At 35.5% G+C, this 25,613-nt stretch overlaps 1 protein-coding gene across 3 annotated transcripts in view; it reads left to right on the forward strand.

Annotated features, from left to right (window-relative positions):
• The window catches only part of Mllt3 (MLLT3 super elongation complex subunit), a 276,781-nt gene that overhangs the window by 179,243 nt on the left and 71,925 nt on the right, over positions 1–25,613 (forward strand). For all 3 annotated transcript variants that reach the window (XR_012440426.1, XM_020185764.2, XM_020185765.2), the window contains exon 5: positions 21,513–22,217. Coding sequence is in view for 2 of the 3 variants with exons in the window: in XM_020185764.2 (XP_020041353.2) it covers positions 21,513–22,217 (705 nt within the window). In the remaining variant the exon portion in view is untranslated. The remainder of the gene's footprint in view (positions 1–21,512; positions 22,218–25,613) is intronic.

Genomic DNA, 25,613 nt, shown 5'->3' on the forward strand with positions numbered 1-25,613 from the left:
CTGGGTGTATAATGAATGAACATGGAATTGTTTTGCTCTCTATCAAACCCCAACCTTTGACCAATTTTCAGGGGCTAACAAATGTTCATTTTTTTCAAGGGATTAAAATAATACAGCTCAGATTCAGAAGAAAGGAAAGGAAGAAAACAAAACAAAAAGAAATTCCTATCTCCCACTCCAGGCCACATTGATGTTGCTTTTAGGAGGAAAGCTGTGGTACTTGTAGGTATCTGCTTCTTTCAGTGGAGTACCAGAAACTTTTTTATTGGACCTCCATCCCTTCATTCCACCCAAGGAGGTTCTGAGAGCCCCTAAAGACCAAGGATGGCCCCAACAACAATGTTTTCTAATTTGAAAAGCTGATCTTTTGTCTTAAGTTGTCAAGGTAAAAGCGGATAAAATTGCTTTCCACGTGCAACAAATCCTACCAAATGGAGCAGTTCTAAATAAGCCATATAAAAGTTGTTATCAAATAGATCTTCAAGTTTATAGTCATCTTCTGCAGTAGAGATAATATGTTTTAGTTTAAAGTAGATGAATGAGTTCATGTCCTGTCTGTTTTTCTTGTTTGTTTGTATATAATATAGAAGTACAACCTTGTTTGGCATTTTTTGAAAGTAAACCACTGCCTTTCCTTATGTCAAGGAAGAGTTGGGGTCAGGTGTGGTGGCATGCATATATGCTCTTGGCTGCTTAGGAGGTAGAGATCGTAGGATCACAGTTTGAGGACAGCCCAGCCTGCCCCCCTACCTCCATATAAAGAAAGTTAGTGAGACTCTGTCTCAAAAAATCAGCCAGGCATCGTGGTACACATCTGTAATCCCATCTACATGGGAGGCAGAGAGAGGTAGGAAGATCACAGTCTGAGGCTGGTCCTGGGTAAATGAAAAGTAAACTAAAGCAAACGAGGTGGGAGCATGAGGCCCTGAGTTCAACTCCAGAACCGCCAAAAAAAAAAAGAAAAAGAAAGATCAAGAGAGCCTTGGTTTAGCTGACAAATCTAACTTGTATGCGGAAGTTTTGGTTGCTTTGGGGATAGTATTTAGATTCCTCTTAGAATAATATGGTATGGTTCATGTCTGCTCAGTGTGCTATTAGTCATCCAAGAATTAGCCAAGATGGGTGAGAATTCTACAGACTGAGGTCCATTCTTAGACACCCTTTGACTTAGATGTCTTTCCCAGGTTCTTTAACTCATTGTCCATTAACAGACATGGGGTTCTCTCCCAAATACAATTACTTATTTACTTTAGAATAAAAAAGTATGAGGAATTCTTTCAAATTTATAAAAAAGTTATAAAAATAATACAAAGGATTTTTCTTTCCTGAACTATTTGCAAGTATGTTGCTGGTGTGATGCTCCATAATTCCTGAATACTTTAGTGTCTATTTCCTGCAAACAGGGACATTCACTTACATAACCACAATAGAATCATCAGAATAAAGAATTAGCATTGATGCATTACTAAACTCCAACCCTCAGGTTCCACTCAGGTTTTGAAGATTGTTTCAGTAAAATGTCCTATATTTTTATAGAAAAGGATCCAGTCTGTAATCATATGTGGCATTTACTCACCATGCCTTCAACTAGAAATAGTTCCTGGTTCTTCCCTTGACTTTCTTTCTTTTTTTATTTTTTTTTTATTTTTATCTTATTCATATGTGCATACAATGTTTGGGTCGTTTCTCCCCCTTTACCCCCACCCCCTCCTTTACCCCCCCCACTTCCTCCCTTATCCCCCCTTATCCCTCGCTACCCGGCAGAAACTATTTTGCCCTTATCTCTAATTTTGTTGAAGAGAGAGTATGAGCAATAATAGGAAGGACCAAGGGTTTTTGCTAGTTGAGATAAGGATAGCTATACAGAGAGTTGACTGACGTTGATTTCCTGTACATGTGTGTTACCTTCTAGGTTAATTCTTCTTGAACTAACCTTTTCTCTAGTTCCTGGTCCCCTTCTCCTATTGACCTCAGTCACTTTAAAGTATCTGCGTTGAGGGCAACAAATACTATCTAGTTTTTTAGGTGTCTTACCTATCCTCACCCCTCCCTTGTGTGCTCTCACTTTATCATGTGATCAAAGTCCAGTCCCCTTGTTGTGTTTGCTGTTGATCTAATGGCTGCATATGAGGGAGAACATACGATTTTTGGTCTTTTGGGCCAGGCTAACCTAACTCAGAATGATGTTCTCCAATTCCATCCATTTACCAGCGAATGATAACATTTTGTTCTTCTTCATGGCTACATAAAATTCCATTGTGTATAAATACCACATTTTCTTAATCCATTTGTCAGTAGTGGGGCATCTTGGCTGTTTCCATAACTTGGCTATTGTGAATAGTGCTGCAATAAACATGGATGTGCAGGTGCCTCTGGAGTAACCTGTGTCACAGTCTTTTGGGTATACCCCCAAGAGTGGTATTGCTGGATCATGTGGTAGATCAATGTTTAGCTTTTTAAGTAGCCTCCAAATTTTTTTCCAGAGTGGTTGTACTAGTTTACATTCCCACCAGCAGCCTAAGAGGGTTCCTTATTCCCCACATCCTCGCCAACACCTGTTGTTGGTGGGTTGCTAATGACAGCTAACAGGGGTGAGGTGGAATGATTCTAACAGGGGTGAGGTGGAATCTTAGTGTGATTTGAATTTGCATTTCCTTTATTGCTAGAGATGGTGAGCATTTTTTCATGTGTTTTGAATTTCTTCTTTTGAGAAAGTTCTGTTTAGTTCACTTGCCCCTTTTTTTATCGGTTCATTAATTTTGGGAGAATTTAGTTTTTTAAGTTCCCTATATATTCTGGTTATCAGTCCTTTGTCTGATGTGTAGCTGGCAAATATTTTCTCCCGCTCTGTGGGTGTTCTCTTCAGTTTAGAGACCATTTCTTTTGTTGAGCAGAAGCTTTTTAGTTTTATGAAGTCCCATTTATCTATGCTATCTCTTAGTTGCTGTGCTGCTGGGGTTCCATTGAGAAAGTTCTTGCCTATACCTATTAATTCCAGAGTATTTTCTACTCTTTCCTGTACCAACTTTAGAGTTTGGGGTCTGATATTAAGATCCTTGATCCATTTTGAGTTAATACTGGTATAGGGTGATATACATGGATCTAGTTTCAGTTTTTTGCAGACTGCTAACCAGTTTTCCCAGCTGTTTTTGTTGAAGAGGCTGTCTTTTCTCCATCTTATATTTTTAGCACCTTTGTCAAAGACAAGTTGGTTATAGTTGTGTGGCTTCATATCTGGGTCCTCTGTTGTGTTCCACTGGTCTTCATGTCTGTTTTTGTGCCAGTACCATGCTGTTTTTATTGTTATTGCTTTGTAATATAGTTGGAATTCAGGTATCGTGATACCACCAGCATTGTTCTTTTGACTAAATATTGCCTTGGCTATTCATGGCCTCTTGTGTTTCTCCCTTGACTTTCTTGAACTTGGAAATTTTGAAGCTGTCAGGCCAGTTATTTGGTAAATGACCCAACTTGGGTTTATATGCTATTTCCTAATGACTAGATCCAGGAATATCACCGAAATGGCCATGGGTTCTTTTCTTATACCACACCACATGGCCATGATTCTCACTGTACCATTACAGAAGATAATTCCAATTACTTGGTTCCTCTGGTGTCTTTCAGGCTTCTCCACTGTAAAGTTACTTTCATTTCTCTTTGTAATCAAGTATATTATTGGGAAGTTCTTTGGCAAAATGTAAATACTTCATTATGCCTCAAGTTTGAGTTTATTCTTTTACTTATTATGTGTCACACGCTTGTGGGCATATATCTTTTCAATGAGTTTCATTCCCTTACTATTTATTTTCATACTTAAATTGTCCTGCCTTTACCAACAGGAGCCCTTTAATCTAGTTCCATATCTTTTGACTGTTCTGATCAGTCTTTGTGTATGTTCTTACTTTTTGCTCCAGGATCATCTTGCACTTCTCTTGTCCCTTGTTAGTGTTACAAGATTATTTGAACATTCAGCCATTTCTCCAAAATGTGCGGCCCCTTTTAATGGCCATCATGATGCCATGTATGCACCTCCTGCCATTACTGCTTCTCTCTTCCCTGTTGCTTACTTTGCTTGGCTCTGTCTAATAGCTTTGGGATTGAATTGTTCAGGAAGGAAAAGGGCACAGTTTATTTTGATTTAATGCCTTGATGCTAGCTCTGTGTGGATGGGCACTGTAGCTGATTGGATTTGATGTTCTTCAGTGCCTACTATATAGTGAGCGCTCAGTAAATGTATGGATTCATTCAAAGATGAATATTTACTATGCATCTATTAGGAACCAGTTATTATTCCAGGTGCTGGGTGTATATAACAGTGAATCAAATAAAAATAATAATAAAAGCATACCTCTGTAGGAGGTCTTTGAAGGGAAATAGGTCTTTGTGAAGGATGAAAATAATTTTATAAGGCAGTCATTTCCTTAAATACCGTGTGTTCACTTTTTAAAAATTTTTTTAAATTCGTATTTGCATACAATGTTTAGGTCATTTCTCCCCCCTTCCTCCCCCCCTCCCTCCGTCCTCTCAGTGTGTCCATTTAAAGTTATATATATTCAAGGAAAAAATGTTTTGACTTTGTGCCTTTTTTTTTTTTTTTTTTTTTTTTCCAATGCTGTTGATTGAACCCATGGCCTTGGCATATCACTCGCTAGGGCAAGACTTTGCACTTTTGAGATTACAGGTTTTATTAAAGTTACAGACTGTGTCACCATTTTGGACCCTTGATAATTTCTTTCCTTGTTTTAGCATAGCTCTGTTTTCCCTCCACCCTGAAGAATGTGGTGCCTCATAGACAGCTAACTACTTTCAAGGGCAAAATGCAAACTCCAGCTAACTGTGCCCTATAGTTTGTTAGAAGAAAAAGTGAGTTAAGTATTTTTCTACTATACTCTGGTAATAAATAATAGAAAAGATAAGATCATCATCTCCTTACTATTAATCATCTATGTTATTTAACTCTTGTGAATAGAATTATAACGTATAAAAACCAAAGTCTTTCCTCTTTTTTGCATTATAAAATTATTCAAATATTTATTCACTCAATACATATGTGATTGCCTAGTCTGTGCCAACTACCTACCTCATAAGACTTATGAATCTTAAATGATGCAGTGCTCATACCATGCTTTTCTCATAGCATCTTATGAATATGTGCCTACTGAGTCTGCATGTGATTTTTCCCTTATTAGCCTTTAAGATTCTGGCATCAGGAATTTTGAGTTTTTCTTAAAATAAAAATGTTATGTTACAATTGAAGATTCCTGGGCCCTCTGCCAAGGTTCTTTTTCAGTAGGTCTGGGATGGGCCTACAAATCCGAATTTCTTTTTTTTTTTTTTTAATATTTTTATTAGTGCACATTAGTTGTATATACAGTGTGAGGGTTTTTGTTGTGATATTCCCATGCATGCATATAATATATTGTGATTATATTCAGCTCTCTATTATTCTTTTCTTATCTTAAAACCTGAATTTCTAATAAGCATCCAGGTAATACCTATGTTTTTGATCTGCTGGCCATATTCAGAGACAGGCTGTTCTAGGTTGTTCTAGATGTAGCTTTATGTTACTCTGCATACTAAGTATACTAAGTATAACAATTTAGAGCCCCACATCAGCATGTATAAAGAGATCCCTTTACTTTGTTTCCTAATCAGATTTGTTCTTATGCATACATTACGTGGGTACATTTGATTAGATCTTACCTTTGTCTTATTTTGCATGTCAGTGATTAGCACTGAAGCCCAGCATGTGTTTTAGGGGCCAGTCATGCTTCCTTCTCTCTGAAATGTTTGTTCATGTCTTCTGCTCATTTTAAAATTTATTTATTAGAAAGTCTTTTTATAATCTGAAGATATGAGTCCATTATTGGTTGTGTTTACTGTTTATACCTTTTCCTGGTTTTCTTAGTAGCTTTTTTACCTTAAGATATGTTTCGATAGATAGAGATTCTTAATTTTAATGTCATCAGATTTTTTTTAATGGTTAATTCTTTTTGTGTCTCATTTAATATGCTCTCTTATACCCCAAGGTCATATAGATACTCTCTTTGCTTTTTGATATGTTTAAAATTTTTTATCTAACATTTCAGTATTTTTAAGCATCTGGAATTGATTTTATGGGTGGTATGAGGTAAGGGTCTAATTTAAATTTTTTCCTATATAGAAAACTGGTTCCAGCAACATTTTATTGAGTTGTCTATGCTTTCCCCAATGATCTACCCTATCAAACATCAGATTTTCATATATTTGTAAGTGTTGGGGAGAAGGTACAATTCTGTCCCATTGGTTACTTGATGTTTTCAGCAATACCATAATGTTGTAACTACTAGCATTTTATAAGGATATTTGCTATAGAGTCTGACAAGTTTTATTACACTATTCTTTTTGTCATATAAACTTTGGAATCAATTTAAGTTTTGGGCAAAACCATTGGAATTTGTATTGAAATTACATTGAATCTCTGAATAATGTTATTATCTACGAATCTAGTCTATCTTTGATGTTTTTAAAGTATTAAGAAGTTTTGGGTAAAGGCCTGCCTAGTTATATGTTCTGTTTATTACTAGGTAGTTTATGTTTTTATTGCTATTATAAATAGAATATGAAATGTTCCCTGTTTTTTGCTGATATGTAAGCATGCAGTTTATGTTAGCATGCTGATATCACTTCTACCCATTTTACCAAAGTTATTAATTCCAGTAATTTTTCTGGATAGATGTTTGTGTTTCTTTGTAGTGGTATATCACATGTGAATAACAACATTTATCTTCCCTGTTGTTGAGTAACAACATTTATCCTTTTTCCCCTGTGTTTTTTGATACTTTATCAGTAGAATAAAGGGAATAATAATGCTAATTTTAATAATCATTTTTATTGGACTTTGGTAGCTACCTTTTCTCAATGTCAATGTAAAATAATGAGTCTGCTTTAAAGGAAATAAGAAAATAATTTATTTTGAGCCAAATATGAGTGGTCATGACTCTGGAACAAGAATTTAACTTAACTTGAAAGACATTTTCGAGCCATGAAAGAGGTTGCATCAACTTTTCTAATCACAGAACAAAAGTCATAAATCAATGGATTTACCAATCATTTTTAAGGGGGTGGGAAGGCATCAGTTGTTGGACTACAGCAAAGGGGAGAAATCTCTTCTATAGGTTTCATAAGTTATCTTATACCATTCTTAGTTGTAGGGTTGGTAGAAGCTAGCAGTCTGCTGACTTAATGGTACATACTGAGAAGCTTAGCTGTTAGTAACAAGAATGTTAGGTTAGACACACAAGTGAAGGAAACTAGCTATTGAAGGGCCTAAGACAGTCAAGGTCATTTTGGTTCTGGATTGTCAACATTCAGTCTCCCCACAAACATGGTAATCTTGTCAGTCAAGGTCAAGCAGGTACAGGATCTTTAATGTACGTGTGGCTTCTTTAGAGAACTTCAGTTCACATCAAGTTAAGAAATGTATCTTCTAGTCCTGCTTTTATAAAGAGTTTTGTTTGTTTTTACTTTTAAAAATTCATGGATGAATTTTGATTTTTATCAGATAACTTTTCAGCATCTATTGCAATGAACAGATGGTTTTGTTCTCCTTTAATCTGTTAGTGTGGTGCTTGACAAGCAATTTTGTCATGCTAAACTACTCTTGAATTCTTGGCTTCAACCCAGTTTAGTCTTGCTTTATTAAGACTTTTTTCCCCTTACAGTTGGATGAATTGTGCTAATAATTTTGCTCAAAACTTTTGCATCTATATTATTGTTAGATTGGTCGGTGTGCTCTTAGTCTTGGCAGGTATTGTTGCTTTGAAAGAGTTTCTGTATCTTCCTAGATTTTGCTTGATGTTGTTTTTGTAGGAAGATTTTAAATTACTTAATAGACATTGATAGATACTTACAAAGTACTTTTCCTGGGCTCGGCATGTGGTCATTACAATCCTAGGACCTGGGAGACTGAGGTAAGAACAAGAGTTCTAGGCTAGCATGGGCTACATAGGGAAACCCTGTCTTAAAACAAACCAAACAACAACAAAACAAAGTAACCTTTCTGATTTCTCTTTTTTTTGGTTGGGGGGAGGGTGGGGTTGATAAACTAGTATTTCCTTAAGTATTTACTTTTAAATTTTGTTGGTGTAAAATGACTTCTAATATCTTTTCCTGATTTACTTAAGCTGTGCTTAGAGATGGAATTGTCTTTTTTCTTTCCTAATGTGTATTTGCGCTTTTCTCCCTATCTTACAATCATTTTATAGAAGATTGCAAATATTGTTAGTTCTTTTCATTAGACTTTGCTGAGTATTTTCTTTTATTAGAAATTATTGCGTTAATTTTTACACTTTCTTTTTTTCTTTTGCACTGCTGAGCTCCATACCCCTCCCTTCCATACAGTCTTTCTTTTTACCTGAGTTGATTATGTCATTGTTTTCCTAAATTTGTTAGTCACCAGTTTTTCATATATAAGCATTTGAGGCTAAAATTTCTTCTCCAGATACTATTTTATCTACATTCCATGAATATGGATGTATAATATTTTTTCTTACAATGAAGTTAAAATTTTCCATTTTAACTTCTTCTTTAACTTGTAAGTTATTTAGAAGTGTATTTTTAAAATTCCAAGGTACGCTTTTTTTGAAAAATACATAATGCAAAAGTTTTAAAATTTAGTTTGATTATATCAACATAATTTCCTTTTTTACTGTTTTATTAGTGTATAGTAGTTGTACAGGGGGATACATTGTGATGTTTACATAAGTGCTTATCATATGTCTTACTTTTCCTTTACTGAAAATTTCCTCTTGGTAAACTCACTTGTTGATCTGTAAAAGTTTCAACTGCTGCTGCTCCCACTATGAAAAGTGGTTTTTCTGGTTGTAGAATTCTAGATTGTCACCTAATTCCTTTCAATGCTTTGAAAATATTCATCTATTGTCAAGTGTGGCATCAGATTTGATTTAGAGCTATGATAGTAAATGGTGGCCAACTACTTCTCTGGGGGAAAATCTAGACTTAATGTTTGCTGATTTCCATGGTATAAATACTCTCACCATTTAATATTTGCAGAGTTGGGAAGAACATACAATTGTGAAATATTTCTGCCATCTTGATAAGAAAGATGCAGATACCTCAAGAGCACAGATCATAATGAGATGTAGTTAAATCATTAGAAAGTGATCAGTTTCAGTGAACTACTCTTAGTACTTCTCTACTTTTAACTTTATGTAATAGCCTTATTTAATGTGTATATATCTTTTTATTTTTTGGCAGTACTGGAATTTGAACTCAAGGCGTCATGTTTACTTGGCAGATGCTTAACCCCCTGGAGCCACACCCCCAGCCCTTTTTGCTTTGTTATTTTTCAGATAGCACTTGTGTTTTTGCTGAGAGGCAGGCCTGGCCCATAGTACTCCTACCCATGCTTCGTGTGTAGCTGAAAGTACAGGTGTGCTCCACCATGCCAAGCCTGTTGTTAAGATGGAACTTATCTAATATTTTGTGCCAGCTGGCCTTAAACCATGATCTTCCCAACCTCCACTTCATGAGTAGCTGGGATTACAGATGTAAACCATTATGCTTGGCCTATGTTTTTCTTTACACAATGCTTTTATGGTTTGAACACTGACTAACAGAATACCTGAAAATTTAGCAGTTGGCTCTAGTAAAGCTTCTACCACCCAGCTCCAGCACACCACTAGATACCTGTTCTTTTTTTAAATTGATCTCTTTTCTCTTAATGCTTTATAATCCATCTTTGTTCTTCAGTTTTTATATAATGTGTCTAGATGTAAATTCCTTTTACCTTTTGTATATATTATTATTTTTACATTATACTTATTGTCTCTGTGGATCATGAGAACATAGGGATTTTTTCCTTTTTCTTTTTTGGTGGTACTGGGGTTTGAACTCAGAGCTTTGTATTTGCTATGCAGGTGATCTGCCACTTGAACAACATCTCCAATCCCCTTTTTGCTCTGGTTATTATGGAGGTTGGGCCTTTTTTTTTTTTTTTGCCCAGGCTGATCTGGATCCTCTGAATTTTAACTTTCCTTGTAGCTTGGGATGACAGATATGTGCTACTTGCTCAGCTATTAGTTTGAGATGAGGTCTCACAAACTCCCTGTCCAGGCTGGCCAGGAGCCTTGATCCTGCCAATTTCAGTCTCCTAAGTAGCTACAGCTACAATGTGGACCACAACACCTGGCTGAGAAATAGGTTTTTATATCCCCTTTGGACAACCTCATTTTTCATGCTTGATTATAGATTGCAGTTCACATTTTAATTTCTCCTATCTCATTTCTCTTTTACTTTCTCTTTCACATACTCTTGATTCTTACAGTCTTTCCCCCTTCTTTTTTTACTAAGCATAGCAATGAAGAGTTTTATTGTGATTATTTGGTATCTAGCTACATTGTAGTGAAAGCTCACATAGTGTGTGCCGTATTGCCCTAATTAGGATGGTTGTTTACCCTGAAGCCATAGCACGTCTGCCGGTTTCATCACAGTCCTTTCCATATGCTGAGGACTCAATAAATATGTATTAAATAAGTGTTGACAGAAGAAGATCGCATAACTATGATTGTATTTGCCTTCCTCCCTCTCTCCTTCCCCACCCCCATCGGGGTTTGACTAAGGGCATCATGCTTGCTGGACAGGCACTCTACTACTTACTTACTCTACTACTAATACCCTCATTGAATTTTTTTCTGGTACTGGATGGTACTGAGGTTTGATCTGGGAGCCTTGTACCTGCTAGACAAATAGTCTACCACTTGAGCTATGTCTGTAGCCTTTTAGCTTTAGTTATTTTTCAGATAGGGTCTTCAGTTTTTTGTCTTGGCTGTCCTCAGTGATCCTCTTACCCAAGCCTCCCGTGTAGCTGGGACCACAGTCATGTGCCATCATGCCCAGCTTACTTGTTGAGATGGCCTCTTGCTAACTTGTTCAAGCTGGCCTCAAACTTCATTCTTACTGATTTCTGGCTCCTGAGTAGCTGGGATTATAGGCATGACCTACCATGCCTGGCCTCCATTAAATTTTTATGCATTTTTCAGCCTATACTTCCAGCCACTACATTGTGATTAATAGTATGCACTAGGGATTGATTATTCTCTGTAAGTAACAATTGCTTATCAAGCTTCATTGTGAGAATTCTAGTTGATACTAAAAGAGCAGGCTGTAATGATATTACCAATATATTTTAAAGCTTATTTAAGAAAACGGAAATTGTACCAAGCTAAATATACGTAAACCTAGAAAGAGAAGTGATCTAATTATTGCTTTGAATTTCTAGTTTCCAACCACAAAGATAAACAGAAGTTTGCTTGAAACTGCAGTCTTCTAAACATCACTTACTGTTGTACTTAATTATGACTTAGTGCTTAAACCATAGCAGTTCAGAGTCCTCTATAAATAGGAGGGTCTTAAGCGAGATTGGATTCAAAAACAAATGTATTTTATAGTACATAAAACATCCAGAAGGTAGTCATTCAAGGAAAAAAGATGTTTTAAAATTTTGTCTATTTGTAATATTAATTTGTAAAATATTGAATATATTTTTCAATTGATAGTTTACATTTAAGCTTCAGATTTAAATTGAGATACAACACTTAAGTGTTTTCAGTATTAAGGAAAATATTTTCCACTTTACTTTTAGTGATTTTTGAATGAACAAAAGACTAGGGAAATGAAATTTTAACTACTTAGTCTCTTTACTTTTGAGAGGCAATACTTTTTTTCATTTGTTTCCATTTCCCAACTATAACTTAAAGGTTTATTTTCATCTTCTGTTACTGGTAGAATATAAAAACCTCTCAGTGCAATCTAGGTATCAAGCTACATCTGTTAACTGAGTGCTAACTGTAATTTGCTCAAGAAAAGTAAGATAACATTCAAACCACAGAAGAAGGAAAATCAAAATGTTTTTAAAATATAGCAAAATACCAGTCACATAATTGAAGAGTTTATTTTTATGATGCAAAATTTATTACCAAAAACCTCAATTGCATAGGGGTACATGACAGAGGAAAAATATAAAAGTGAATTTGGAAGGTTGACAAAATTTAACCTGAAATGATGCTCATTACATGGTTCAAAAGAATCAAATGCAAAGGAAAATGTTTAACAATGAATAAAACTCCTAATCCTTCCCAACTCCTTCCTGCTCAGGGAAGGAGCCACTGTAACTGTTGTGAAATCTTAAGATTGCCCAAAGTTCCCATACAGTATTTTTTTGCTGCTGTCTCTTAATGAGAATCTACCCATTTGTTCCATCTCCTTTTCCTCCTGCTTTTAATTCTCTTGAATACATTTGTAATATTCTAAATGTTGAATGTAGGGATCATTTCCTTATTTCACCAACTGCGTTGTCTCTTACTTCTCAGCTTTGGTAAGTTCTTGGTATCTTAAAGTTTCTTTCCATTTTCTTTCTTTCACGTCTGTCAACCAACCACTTTACATTTTCAAGGTTGATAACATTGTATTGTGTCATAAAAGTGTTAAATCTTTGCTGTTCATCTGTAGTAGTAGTAGTGGTTCTAGTCACCACAAGTACTTATATAGCTCCTGCTATGTGCCAGGCACTTTGCATGTTTTATATATTCTTTATAATAAAGGTTGAATATTTCTTTTCTGAAGTGCTGGAGACCAGAAGTGTTTTTAGATTTTTAATATTTTAGACTATGTTCATATAATTAATGAAATGTCATAGAGATTAGACCCAAGCCTAAACATGAAATGTGTGTTTCACATATACCTTATACACATAGCCTGAAGATAATTTCATACAATATTTTCATGCTCCCTCATTTTGAGTGCAACTCATTACATAAGGTCAAGGGTATAATTTTCCACTTGGGATGTCATGTTAGTGCTCAAGTAACCTCATAGAAGTGGTCAAAAAGTCTCCTAGCATTTGGATTTAAGATTTTTGGGTTATGTATACTTAACCTATGCATACACAGACACACACACATGCTTTACCATATATTAAACTTATTTAATCATCAAGTTGACATTAATGGTTTAGGTAATACTATGATAATATTGACAAGGAAATTTAAATTCATAGCAAGTTGATTACATTAATTTATAAGGGTTGCAAATCAGTAAGCATTATTTATTATTATGACTGTAAAATATTTATTCACAGCTAAGATGTTTGTGTTATATTTTCTTTGTTGTATAGTCATTTATTTTTGCAACTTTAAAAATTGTGCTTTTCTTTATCATAACTTTGTTTTTGTGCTTAATCTCTCACATTTCCTTTCTTTCTAATCACCTTTTCTAGGCACCCTTATGGGACCATCTAGTTTTTTATACAGTGGCCTCCCCCATCACACTCTTTTTGGAGGGGACATTTGGTATTTGAGTCTAGTGTTTTTTGTTGTTTCAAATTATATAATGTACCAGACTTTTATATAGATTTTTAAAACATTTATTTGTAAGGTGGGAAGTATCTTACAGTTTTCTGATACACTTTGAAATCATTGGCGATATCTGTGCTCTGCCAGGACATTTTTGTAAGAGTGATTTTCTAATATTACATAAGTCCTCTAAACATAGCTCTTCCAATTATCTATCAACTTTAAAATATTTGCTTGATAGCAGAAGACTCAAAATTTAACCCACTTGAAATGTATTAAGAAGGATCCTCAAAATTATTTGCCACTACCCCAACAGAAATTAGTATGTTCTACCCCCTCTACTGGAACTAACTAGAACTTCATTTATGTAGTTCTGCCTAGACCACAGGCATGGTTGATGTTTTTATTCCTTAAAGTCACTGAGTTCCTCTCTATTCTATCCACTCTTCTTTCATTCCTGCTCAGGCTCTATGTTGTTTTTAACCAGTTGACTTTACTGAGAGTCCACAGAATTACAGTGTTAGACAACAGATATGAAACAGGCTACCTGGACTTGAATCTCGGTTCTAGCACTAGATAGATAATTGATATAGATAGATAGATAGATAGATAGACAGACAGACAGACAGACAGATAGATAGATAGATAGATAGATAGATAGATAGATAGATAGATATCTTTGGGCACGTTAGTGTTTGTGCCTCAAACTCTCCTTATAGAGTTAATAATAGCTACTTCACAAGACTTTTGACTTCCCAGATGTAACTGCTCTCCATAGCTGTTATAAGGCCAGCCTATCCAATAAAGGCTTGGCAGAACTCATAGCCAGGTGTGGCTAAGGGAAATCTGCTGTTCATATCCAGATTCTCTCCCTCAGAGGTCAACATCATCTTTTGATCCTCTTTCACGTTACATGTTGGTTCATGCTGAACTGGTGGACGATTGTAGCATCTTACATCATTTGTGTAAAATACAAAGTTGTCTGTATTTCTGTTGGTGTGGTTAGAGCTATGCTGGTTCATTATTGTACAAATCCAGGGAAATTGAGGAATTTAAGGAATTTTATAAAGCTGCCTGCTGCTTTTCCCTGGTCTAGTCTAGAAAAGGTTTTATTTGCTTATTTCTTTTCCTAAAGATTTTCCTCTAACTTTCTGGTTGAATGTCGCACCAAAAAGTATCAAAATAAGAAAACCCTGGAAAGCACTGCATTCCCATACCAACAGACCTTTCTTTTCTTTACTTGTGTGTATATAAATGTTCTTTTTATGTCCTGGCTGATGAGTCTGAGATTGAATCAAAGACTCCCAGTACAGTTTTTAAGTGCCGTGTCTCTCTTCTAGTTGTGCCATGTTCTTTTTATTCCCCTCCCATTGGCTGATAAATGTTAAATTATGGATCTATTTATCCCTACCAAGTGTTGAAGTATTTTCTGCTTTACAATGTTAGTGTCTCATAATACTAGTTTTTAATAAAGCATTAATAGTTTAAAGTCAAGTGGTGTTAAGAGCCTACAGACATTATAAAGAGTTTATTTTTCTCCTCTTTTCCTCCCAACACACACTGTACATCTCCTTTTCCTTCTCAACTTTGAACCATTTGTCTGTTTCTTTTGGTGTTTATCTACTTCTTTTGAACTATGTATAAATTGCTATTTGCTCATTAATGTGTTCCTTTTATAGCAGATCAGGATTTAAATCAAAGAAATTTTAAATTCAAGAAACTTCACCATATTTGGTTGATGTAGAAAAGTAGATTGTTTATCTCTTCTAAGTCAGAATTATACTTGATAAATTTCTCGTTGGTATTTAAACATTAAATATACATTTAAGGCAATTAGACACACAGTTGAAGCATAAATTGTGAAATTTGTTTCTCTCACTGTCTTCATTACATGTGCTGTTATATTATTTGCATATTTTGTCTATCTTTTCCTAGTTTCTTACACTGAGTACTAAGTGTATTTTTGTACTTGTTTCACTTCTCTCCTTATTTCTCCTCTTTCCCTTTTTAAATATTACAATAAAGACTACAGATTTTCCTTTGAGCATGTTTTCTGTGCCCTTAGATTCTTTTATATGAAATGCTCTTTTCATTGTTTTGTTTTTATTTTTCTCCTTTTATTAAGATGTGACCAGCCAATATATGATAGATATGATAGATTTATCATACATTTTGAAAGGAGTATTTAAAAATTTTATAATACCTTTTGGTGATTTTTTTTTCCTGTACTAGGGTTTGAACTCAGGACTTTCACTTACTAAAAGATGTGTTGATTTCTTATTTAAATGAAATATTTTTAAGCTTTTCTTAAATACTACATACGCTTTGCTTTATATAACTTAGTCTTTTATTGTTGTTTATGCTCTTTGTTGCCCTTAACCTTCAGTTCCATATTGTCTGAAATTAATGCTTTCTTTGTGGCACTTAGCTGATATTTCTTGGCCCATCCCTTTGTTTTAAACTTTTCCCAATCATTTGATTTCAAGGTTTCTTGCAGTCTGAATTTGATCTTCATTGTTTTTAGCTCAGCCTGACACTGTCTTTCAATGGGACAGGAGAATGCAGCTCTAAAAATCTATTCCATGTGATGCCTGTTTTTGTTACTCTCTTACCTTACGCATTTTTACATACATCACTTTCCATTGTTCCTAATTCTGTGTGTAGTTTTCAGTGGATGATCATTCCCATGATTCTTTTGTTGATGTGACAATTTTCTGTACTTTCTCTTCCCTTTCAATGACTCATAATCCAGTTTTTCTTCCACTTTAACACAAAAAGATGCCCACATTTTCCTCATGTTGGCACTGTCCTCTGCTATTCAAAGAGATAGTTTAGTTTTGTAGGTCCAGATTTCTGTTAGGCTTTTCCATGTCAGGAATTCAACACTTGTAGTTCCTATAATTTATTATCTATTTAGATTTAACTTAATGCAAGATACATTGCACTTTTTTTTCCCCCTCTCCATCTTTCCTCACAATAAAGGATCCCTTTTTCTGATTTGGTTATTGTTTGGTGAGAATCCCCTTTAAAGTCCTTTCCTGTGCTGGGGCATTGGGCAATATGCTCTGTGAATCTTAAATGTTGGCACATACTTCTTTCACACTGACAATGTGTAGGATGTTTGGGTTGTACAGTGCTCCCCCTCTCCCCATCCACAGTTATGTTTTCTGTGATTTCAGTTACCTGTGAATCAACTGTGGTCCAGAAATAATGAATGGAAAATTCCAGAAATAAATGATTCTTAACTTTTAAGTAAATGTTACAATTGTTCTGTTTTATCACCAGTTATTGTTATTACTTTCTTACTATGTCTAATTTATAAACTAAACTTTATCATAGGTGTGTATGTATAGGAAAACGGTAATACACACAGGCTTCAGTACAATCCAAGGTTTCAGGCATGGACTGGGTCTTGGAACAGATCCCCTGTGGATAATTGTACTTTTTCTCTCAGCCATCTAGATATGCTTGTTATTTGTTTTAGATTCCAGTGTTACAGGTTTAAGTACTTATTGTTTCTAGTAACTTGCCACGTTTTTCTTTTTATCCTTAAAGTTTAGCAGTTTTAGTGCAACTATCTGGGTTGTGCGTCCTTTGTCATTTGTTTCATCTGGCTCTTAGAGAGAACACTGTGAATTTGCAATTCAGTCCTTCCTTTAGTTCTTCAGAAATTTTCTTCCATGATTTCCTTTTCTATCTTTTCTATTTCTCCCTCTGTAGACTGTTCTAAAACTGTTGCTGATACATTAGGCTGCCTCAATGTGTCAAATCCTCTTTTCCCATTATAATTTTCCTCTCTTTCATTCTTATACTATTTTTAAGGTTTCTTTTGATTTCTTCTCTGATACCATGAGTAGTTTTATTCTCTCCTTTTTCTAGTGAATTATTCAGCTTCAGAATTTTTTTTATTAGCATGTTTTAGTTATACGGTGGGTTTCATTGTGAGATTTACATATGTACTTATGATGTATCTTAATTAGATCCACCCCTTCCATTATTTGCCCTCATCCCTTCTTAGAAAAATTTTAACAAATTTCATAGTTTAACTATTATACATACATACAAAAGATTGAACCTTATTCACCATTCTTCACCCTCTTCATTTAACCACTCCCCCACAGTGGTATCCTTCCTCCCCTAAAAGGACTTGTTTTAGCTTCTTGTCTTTCAATTGTTCAAGGGTTTCACCTTGGTATTTCATACATGCATAATTATAACATCATGAATTTCGTTCTAGAAACTATTTTTCAGATTTGACTTGATTTTCCTTAAAGTAGTCATAGTGTTTTTGATGTCATTATTTCTCCTGTCTCCTCCAAAAGATCTATTTGGTCTGTCCCCTCCTTCTTTGCACCCTTAGGTATGTCATTTATGGCATGAATTGTTAGAAATATTGTTATGTACGGATGATTTGGGGCTCAGGTTAAGCTGCTAGGGGACCTTAGGTATTGAGGTCCTATAAGTGACGAAAGGTGCAGGCCTTTTCTTCCCGTTGCCTTGTATTTCCCAGCTCCAAGAGTAAAGTAGACTATCCCAATGAGTGCCTTAGGGGCTAGAGAGGCTGACCACACTGCACAGTTGTTGCATGCAGTCTTCCTCTGGGTCTGGCTTGGAGTCATAGCAAGTTCTGCACCAGCCCTTTCTCTTGTGTCCACTGCTTTCTGGCTCTAGAGCTAACTGGTATTAGAGAAATGAATGGAGTTGAAGATGAATGGGTCTTATGTTGAAGTGGGGAAGGTAAATCAAATCCAAAACTTTTTTTCACCCAGAATCCTGAATTTTTATGTTTAATTTGTAGCCTCAAGTAGTATGTCATCTCTCTGTGCCATTTGTCACATGTTTAGTGACATTACAGAAGAGATTTTTATTTTGGAAGTTTATTTTTGCTGTCATTATTTTCTGTACCCCTTCATATGCATAAACCCTTAACTATACCATAATACTTTAGAAGTGTTCTTCTCAAATGTTATTTGGACAAATAAATTATTTTTAGGAAAGTTTATTGGTTTTGAGAAAGAAAACTTTGGGGAGAGTTTACCTGTTCATATGCAAGTTTCATTGAAGAAAATGTGACTGTTCTGAAAATCTTACACAACACAAAAGCCAGTTAAAGTAGGACAGAAGAAAGTTGGAAGAAAGAAACAGGAATCAGCTTGAGTTATCAGTGGAAAGAAAAGGAGATAACATGGAAATTGGAAGCCATGTACAGTCAGAAAACCTTACTGGCCTGCAGTTACCACCTCTCCTTTCTTAAGCCACCTACTAGAGTTGCTGACAAGTAGTATTAGAGATTATACATTGAAGAGAACGATTCTGTTCCCAAAAATCAAAACAAGGAAGTACTCAGTAGAATTGAATGCATGAAAGAAAATGCTGTACCTTATATTCATAGGTTATAAAGTTAGTGCAAATATATGTGTATTTATGTTTGAACAGTCATTTGCTTTAAATATTTGAGATTTGAATTATGCACACATGCTGTCTTTGGCTGGATTGCTTGATATTTAATTTGTCCTAATCAGCCTCAGGCAAAAAGAATTTTAATATACAACATGTGTAAACTTCACATTGAATGGTAATTAGTCTGTGCTGCTCAGTGGCACTTAATGTTGGATTTAATGGTTCAGTAAAAAATTTAAAAAGCCATTCAACTAGATCCCATGTATGTGTGTGTATATGTGTGTACATGTGTGTGTGTATATATATGTATATAGATAAATATAATGTATGTATGTATGTGTGTATGGTAGATAAGCTGAGAAACAGTGAAAGCATTTATTCTGTGCCAGTAGCAATTTAATGCCTGACTGTGTGTCTAAGCCAATGTAAGCTACTGCTCTACGTTTATTGTGTGTATGAATATGGAGTCTGGTGACATATATTTAAACTTTATCATTTAGTACCTGCCCAGGCTGCAGAAAATGCTGCCCTGTATAATAGAAACCATTCTCTCTTCTTGTAGTTTTCTAAATTTTATTTATTTTAGACATTTTTATAAAACATGTTTGTCCTCTTAACATTGAGCTTTCTTACCTTAAAGAAGGTTTTTTAAGGTAGTAATTACAAAGGGAGGAAGAACAAAAATGGTGAGGCCACTTACTTGTGTTTGTTGAGTATTTAAAAAGGTAACACTAGCCAGATGTGGTTGGTACATCCAAGCTGTTCAAGAGGTAGAGACAGGAAAATCACAGTTGAAAGCTAGCCTGGCAAAGTCAGTAAGAGACTCAGTCTGAAAAATAAAGCAAAAAGGGCAGGGAGTGTGACTAAAGTGGTGAAGTAGACCTGAGTTCAATCCCTAGTACATAAAAAAATAAAAAGTTACACTGACTACCCAGACCATCATAGGGGAGTAAAAAGTTATAAAAACTTACGTTTCAGAAGTTTCATACCTAGTATTATATACATGTAATTAAGATAAGAATTAAACATTCTAGGACATAAGAATCTGTATCAGATACCACTGGGTGCTTTGTGTTAAGAATTCCAGATTATTCTATTTAAAAATAAATCATGGAAAGACTCCTGTAGAAGTCCCACCACCCTGTGCAGGAATGGTGCTGTTTTTTAAAGCCTAAGATTAGAAATATTTTGGTAGTTTAAGAATATGTCTTTAAAAGTTACATTTATTAAAATATGTATAATACTCCATACTCCACGTAGGTTGAATGTTAAACAGCAATGCTTGGGTATTCTAGAGCCGTAATTAGAGTACTAATTACAAGTTGCCAAAATTCAGTGAGTCAATAAGCCAATTAAAAACAAACTCAAGAATATTAGATTTGAAAATGTTCTTCCTTAATTTAGTTCGTCCATTGTATTTATTTTAATTATTCATAGTATTGCTTAACATTCCAGGAAATGTCTTATAATAGAATTTATGAAATAATGAAGTTTCACTAATATGAATTCTATCTTTAACATTATGTTTTAAAATCTCAGATGAAGATGTTTTATGAGGATCTGTTTGGTTTGGATAAATGGAATATATCCTTTTATTGTTAAGACAGATGATTTTGTAAGAAACAAAATTACATATTCCCACTATCACAGAACAATAACTTACCATTTTCAGATTACTTTCTGTTTTGCATCCATGAACATATATGCATACTTCCTCCCACCCCCACATATCCAGTTGTAGGAGATTGTTAATTTTAGAGACAAGTAGGACCCCCTTGTCTTGTCTGGCTCCTGTTTAAATAGGAGCAATTGCCTGTTTTCTTGTGATTGTACAATAGTAATTGCTTAAGACTCCAGTCCATTTTATGGTTAGAGGAAATCTTTGTTCTTTTAGATTTCTTTTTACTTTTTTCCTAGTGGGATGGAGATATATTCTTTAACTGATGAAATTTTGGGGGCAGAGTAAAAATTATGTTTTTTCAAAATTCAGAATTATTTTATTTCTTCTTTTGGTAGTGGGGGGGAGGTGTTGTGATTCTTTACATTGCAAAGTCATTTACAGTATAAAATAACTTGGCTTCATTGTGTGAGCCTGGACTGTTTTCTTTCTTTCTTCTCAATCTTGTGTCATAGCTTTAAGCTGCTCCCCAAGTACAAACTGTGCTTCGCTCCCTGTTGTTTCAGTTTATTCTGGTCTCTGATCTCCAAAGTATCATTTCATCTTCTCTTTTTAGTAATTACCTGCTTATCCTCTAGGACCAAATTCATGTGTTACTTTTCTATAAACTTATGAATTATTCTTCTCCCCATGCTCCCAATAAAACTCAGTACTCCCTTTCTTTTGAGGTTGTCATAGCACTTTATAGGTAACTCTTCCAACAGTCAACGATCATAGGTATGCCATAGTTATTAAAAGTGAGGGCCATGTGTTACCCGTCTTTGTATTTTCTAGAACAAGCAGGTAGCTAATATTTGTTGAATTAAAATGCTTTAAAACTCCATGCTTCCAATAAGAAGACAGCTTGCCTCATTAAATTCTTTTGATCGTAGTAACTTTCTCTCCCTATGTTTCTTGTATACACTATCCCACTTGTTACACCATACTGGTTGGTTCATATTAAAATATTCTTGGTATTTTAGAGGTAGCTTGAGAGCAATCAAAGAAGGGTTGTTTTATGTAAATCAAATTCAAGGAAATTGTCTTTGCATTATTGGTTGCCATACAGTTTTGAGAGTTTCCTTTTCTTCTCCTTTCTGCAGGACCCTAATAGGAGTATTCATACCAGCAGCAGCAGCAGCAGCAGCAGTAGCAGCAGCAGCAGCAGCAGCAGCAGTAGCAGCAGCAGCAGCAGCAGCAGCAGTAGTAGCAGCAGCAGCAGCAGCAGCAGCAGTAGCAGCAGCAGCAGTACCAGTTTTTCAAAGCCTCACAAATTAATGAAGGAGCACAAGGAAAAACCTTCTAAAGACTCCAGAGAACATAAAAGTGCCTTCAAAGAACCTTCCAGGGATCACAACAAATCTTCCAAAGAATCCTCTAAGAAACCCAAAGAAAATAAACCACTGAAAGAAGAGAAAATAGTTCCTAAGATGGCCTTCAAGGAACCTAAACCCATGTCAAAAGAGCCAAAACCAGACAGTAACTTGCTTACCATCACCAGTGGGCAGCAAGATAAGAAGGCTCCCAGTAAAAGGCCCCCCATTTCAGATTCTGAAGAACTCTCAGCCAAAAAAAGGAAAAAGAGTAGCTCAGAGGCTTTATTTAAAAGTTTTTCTAATGCACCACCACTGATACTCACTTGTTCTGCTGACAAAAAACAGATAAAAGATAAGTCTCATGTCAAGATGGGAAAGGTCAAAATTGAAAGTGAAGCATCAGAGAAGAAGAAATCAACTTTGCCACCGTTTGATGACGTTGTGGATCCCAATGATTCAGACGTGGAGGAGAACATGTCCTCTAAATCTGACGTGAGTAGAATTACGGCTTTCCTCCTTTGCCTTAGTAGTTTTCAGAGGTTATTTCAGATAGCTTTCTGGTAAGGAATGAGGAAAGAAAAATGAATGCTGATCTCTACAAAGGTAGAATGGTGGTAGGTGTGGTCTAAGTGCGAATTCTCTTAACTGATGGGAAGAAGGAAATTAAGTCATTAAGGAATCTATAGACTATTCTATGTTGTCTTTTAAGTTTCAAAGGAAAAGACACATTCCACTGTATAATAATGGGTCATTTGAATAGCAGCAGAAAATTTCTGTGCCCATTAAAACTTTAGTGTTATGCTTTTCAATGACTGCTGGTTTAGGAAAATGAGAGGAATACAATAAAACTTGAATGCAAGGGGAAAATAAGTTTAAAAGAGAAAATATTGGGGTACAGCTTTGATGTTGATTGTTAATTAATGAAGTAATTTTTACAAAGATGGAAACTGGTAATAGTATTTTAAAACAGATTTAGGAAGGCAATTTGATTTAACAATGTACTACATGTATTTACCACATATAATTTAAAATTTTTGACATTTGTGTGTACCTATGAAACTATTTTCATTTTGAAAATGAGGTATTAATTTTCTTCTTCATTGTGTGGCCAATAGTTTGGCAAGGGGGAGTACATAATCATCTCTATGCTTGTTGATGGGCAGGATTGTCCTCTTTAGATAGCTAAGGAAGTATCAGACCATCTAATCTCCTTCCTCCTCAAATGTTATTTGATATAGGGATTAAAAATTATAATTACAGATTTTTAGTGTTAGAAGGGATTCTCGGGATATCTATTTTGACCTCTTACCAGTGTAAGAAATCTTACTCATCCAGTGATAGGAATGTTAGTCAGAGGGTATTCTGTTCTATTTCTGAAGAAGCAGCATCACTTACTGTGAAGCTTTTTCTTTTTCTCAAGTTTCGGTCTTTTTCAGTTCTTTATCAGTAACTGTTAGTCCCAATAATCCATTTACTTTAGCTTGTCGGTATTTCTAGACAATGGCAAGGAAAGATATCTGGGTGGAAATTTTAGAATTCTTCTCTTTCTTTCTATTTCATGGTGTTGCTCACAGACCATCCTAGTTTAAATGGTGGCAAAGGGTAAGAGGCCTTTCCCTGTTCTTGACTCTTCAACCAGAGTCCAGTCACCATGCCAGTCCCCAGTGGTTCAGAGACCACCTCTTCACCCCATTCTTTACAGCTAACTTTGCAGTTCTAAGAGAAGATCAGATAGGAGCAGAGTGGCACATAAAATACTAGACATTGAGTAATTTGTCATTTGTTCTATTGTTTGCTAAAGGCTCAGCAGTTATAGTTTGTGACATGGAAATGAGACCTGAATTGGTTTGTTGCAATATCTGAAGTATTTATTTTTGAGTCCCTGCCTAACAAGTGCACGTCCCTATTTTTAAAATTGTTTGCTCTGTACCTCTTCTCTTAATTTGGAACTTATTCTTAATGCAGATTTTAGTTGGAACTTTTTTGTGTGTTTGACTTTTGTTTCAGATCACCCTGAAATGCTATTGAAATATAACTAACCTATTAAAATTGTCAAGTTTAACAACTTTGTCTTTCTATATTCTAGTATGTTATGATTCTTCTAGAACAAAGGTTTTCAAACTGTGGGCTATGAGTCACTGGTGAACTATGAAATCTATCCAGCATGTCATTACCAGCATGCACTGTAATTAGTATGAGTAAGCAATGGTTTGTGAAAATTTTATTTCATAGAGGTACATGTGTTTCTTATAATGGTCAAAACATTGAAAGGCATTTCATTAGAAAGTTTGCTCTTTGAAAATACCAATGGTATTCATAACGCACTACTGAGGCTACACACAGTGGCTCACATCTGCAATCCTGGCTACTTGGGAAATGATGATAGGAGGATTATAGTTTGAGGCCTGTCTGGACAAAAAGCTAGCAAGACCCTATCTCAAAGAACAAGATAGGTGTGATAGTGCATGCCTCTGTAATCCCAGCTATGCAGTCTGAGCAGAAATGAGATCCTATCTGAAAAATAACTAAACCAAAAAGGGATGGGGCCGTGACTCAAGTAGTAGAGCACCTGCCTAGTAAGCACAAGGCCCAGAGTTCAAACACTAGTACCACCAAAACAAATAAAGACCACTATTGAAAGTCCTTTCTATATGTAACTATCTCAGATGGGCTTTCTCCTTGGATAATTCTGTTTATTCTCTGTTTGTCTCTTGTTCCTTCTCTTTTACATATGATTTGTAAAGTATGGCTTTCTCTTAGTAAAATCCATACTTGGTATATTTATCCAAAGCAATACTTTGAAAGATCTTCTGCAAAGAGTTAGACTTGTAATTCCTTATAGTATGTCATAACTTTTCAAAATGATTTGTGACATTTTTGGGGTCACACATCCAGTGATTGCAACAGTGGTTTTGTAATGTGCCGTGTACAGTATGACAGAGAAAGCATCTAAAGGCTTTTAGGTAGTGTTTGGGTATAAAATCCAACAATTGTGCTTTCCTTATGAGTCTTTTGGTGATAGACTCTTTCCTTGTTGCTATGTTGATTAAATTCTTTCAGTGTCGGTGTCATAACAAGAAAATTGACAAAAGTGGTGCCACATACATCATGGTCCACGATAAGAGAGGGCTAAAATTCCATTTACTCAGTGGTAAACATCACCTGTCTGTGATGTTTTACCTGGCATCCCACCTGTGGACAGGGCAGAAGGAATAGTAGGCAACTGGATTGTGGAACTCATTCCAGAGCCCAGAGCCTCCCTTGGCCAGTATGTGATTTGGTGGCATGGAGATGCCCAACTTCAGGGGCACATCCCCATTGTCCTGGAGCTGAGCATGTCAGCCTCTCTGTAAGTATGATTAGATAGTCTGATTTCTCTAATGTCCATTCCAGTGTCTTTATTTGAACATGAACCAGATTTATGTTCATTTGTGGGGGAGTGGGGTAGCAGGAAATTTTTCGATATAGCTGTGGGATCATGGACTTTGGAAACACAAAAGATCCAAAAAGAAGCCAGAATACAGGAGGCAGAGATACTTCCTGGATCATGCTTCCAGGCCAGTCCAGGCAAAGTTACTGAGACCCTATCATAAAAACAAGCCCAGGCAGAGTGGTACATGCCTGTGGTCCCAGCAGTCAGTACGCAGAGGTAGGAGACTCTCCATCCCAGGCAGCACCAGGCAAATGCAAAACCCTACCTAAAAAATAAAGCAAAAAGGGCTGGGGATGTAACTCAAGTAGTGCCGCTAGCAAGCAGGAGACCCTGAGTGTAAACCCAAGTACTGCCAAAAAAAAAAAAAAAGTCAAAAGAATTTAAGAATTAAATTCTAGAAAAAATTTTATGTCCATAAAGAATATGTCTTGCCTTAGGACAGGTTCATTAAAAGT

This window comes from Castor canadensis, chromosome 13, assembly GCF_047511655.1.
Source record: "Castor canadensis chromosome 13, mCasCan1.hap1v2, whole genome shotgun sequence".
In the NCBI taxonomy this organism is placed as follows: domain Eukaryota; kingdom Metazoa; phylum Chordata; class Mammalia; order Rodentia; family Castoridae; genus Castor; species Castor canadensis.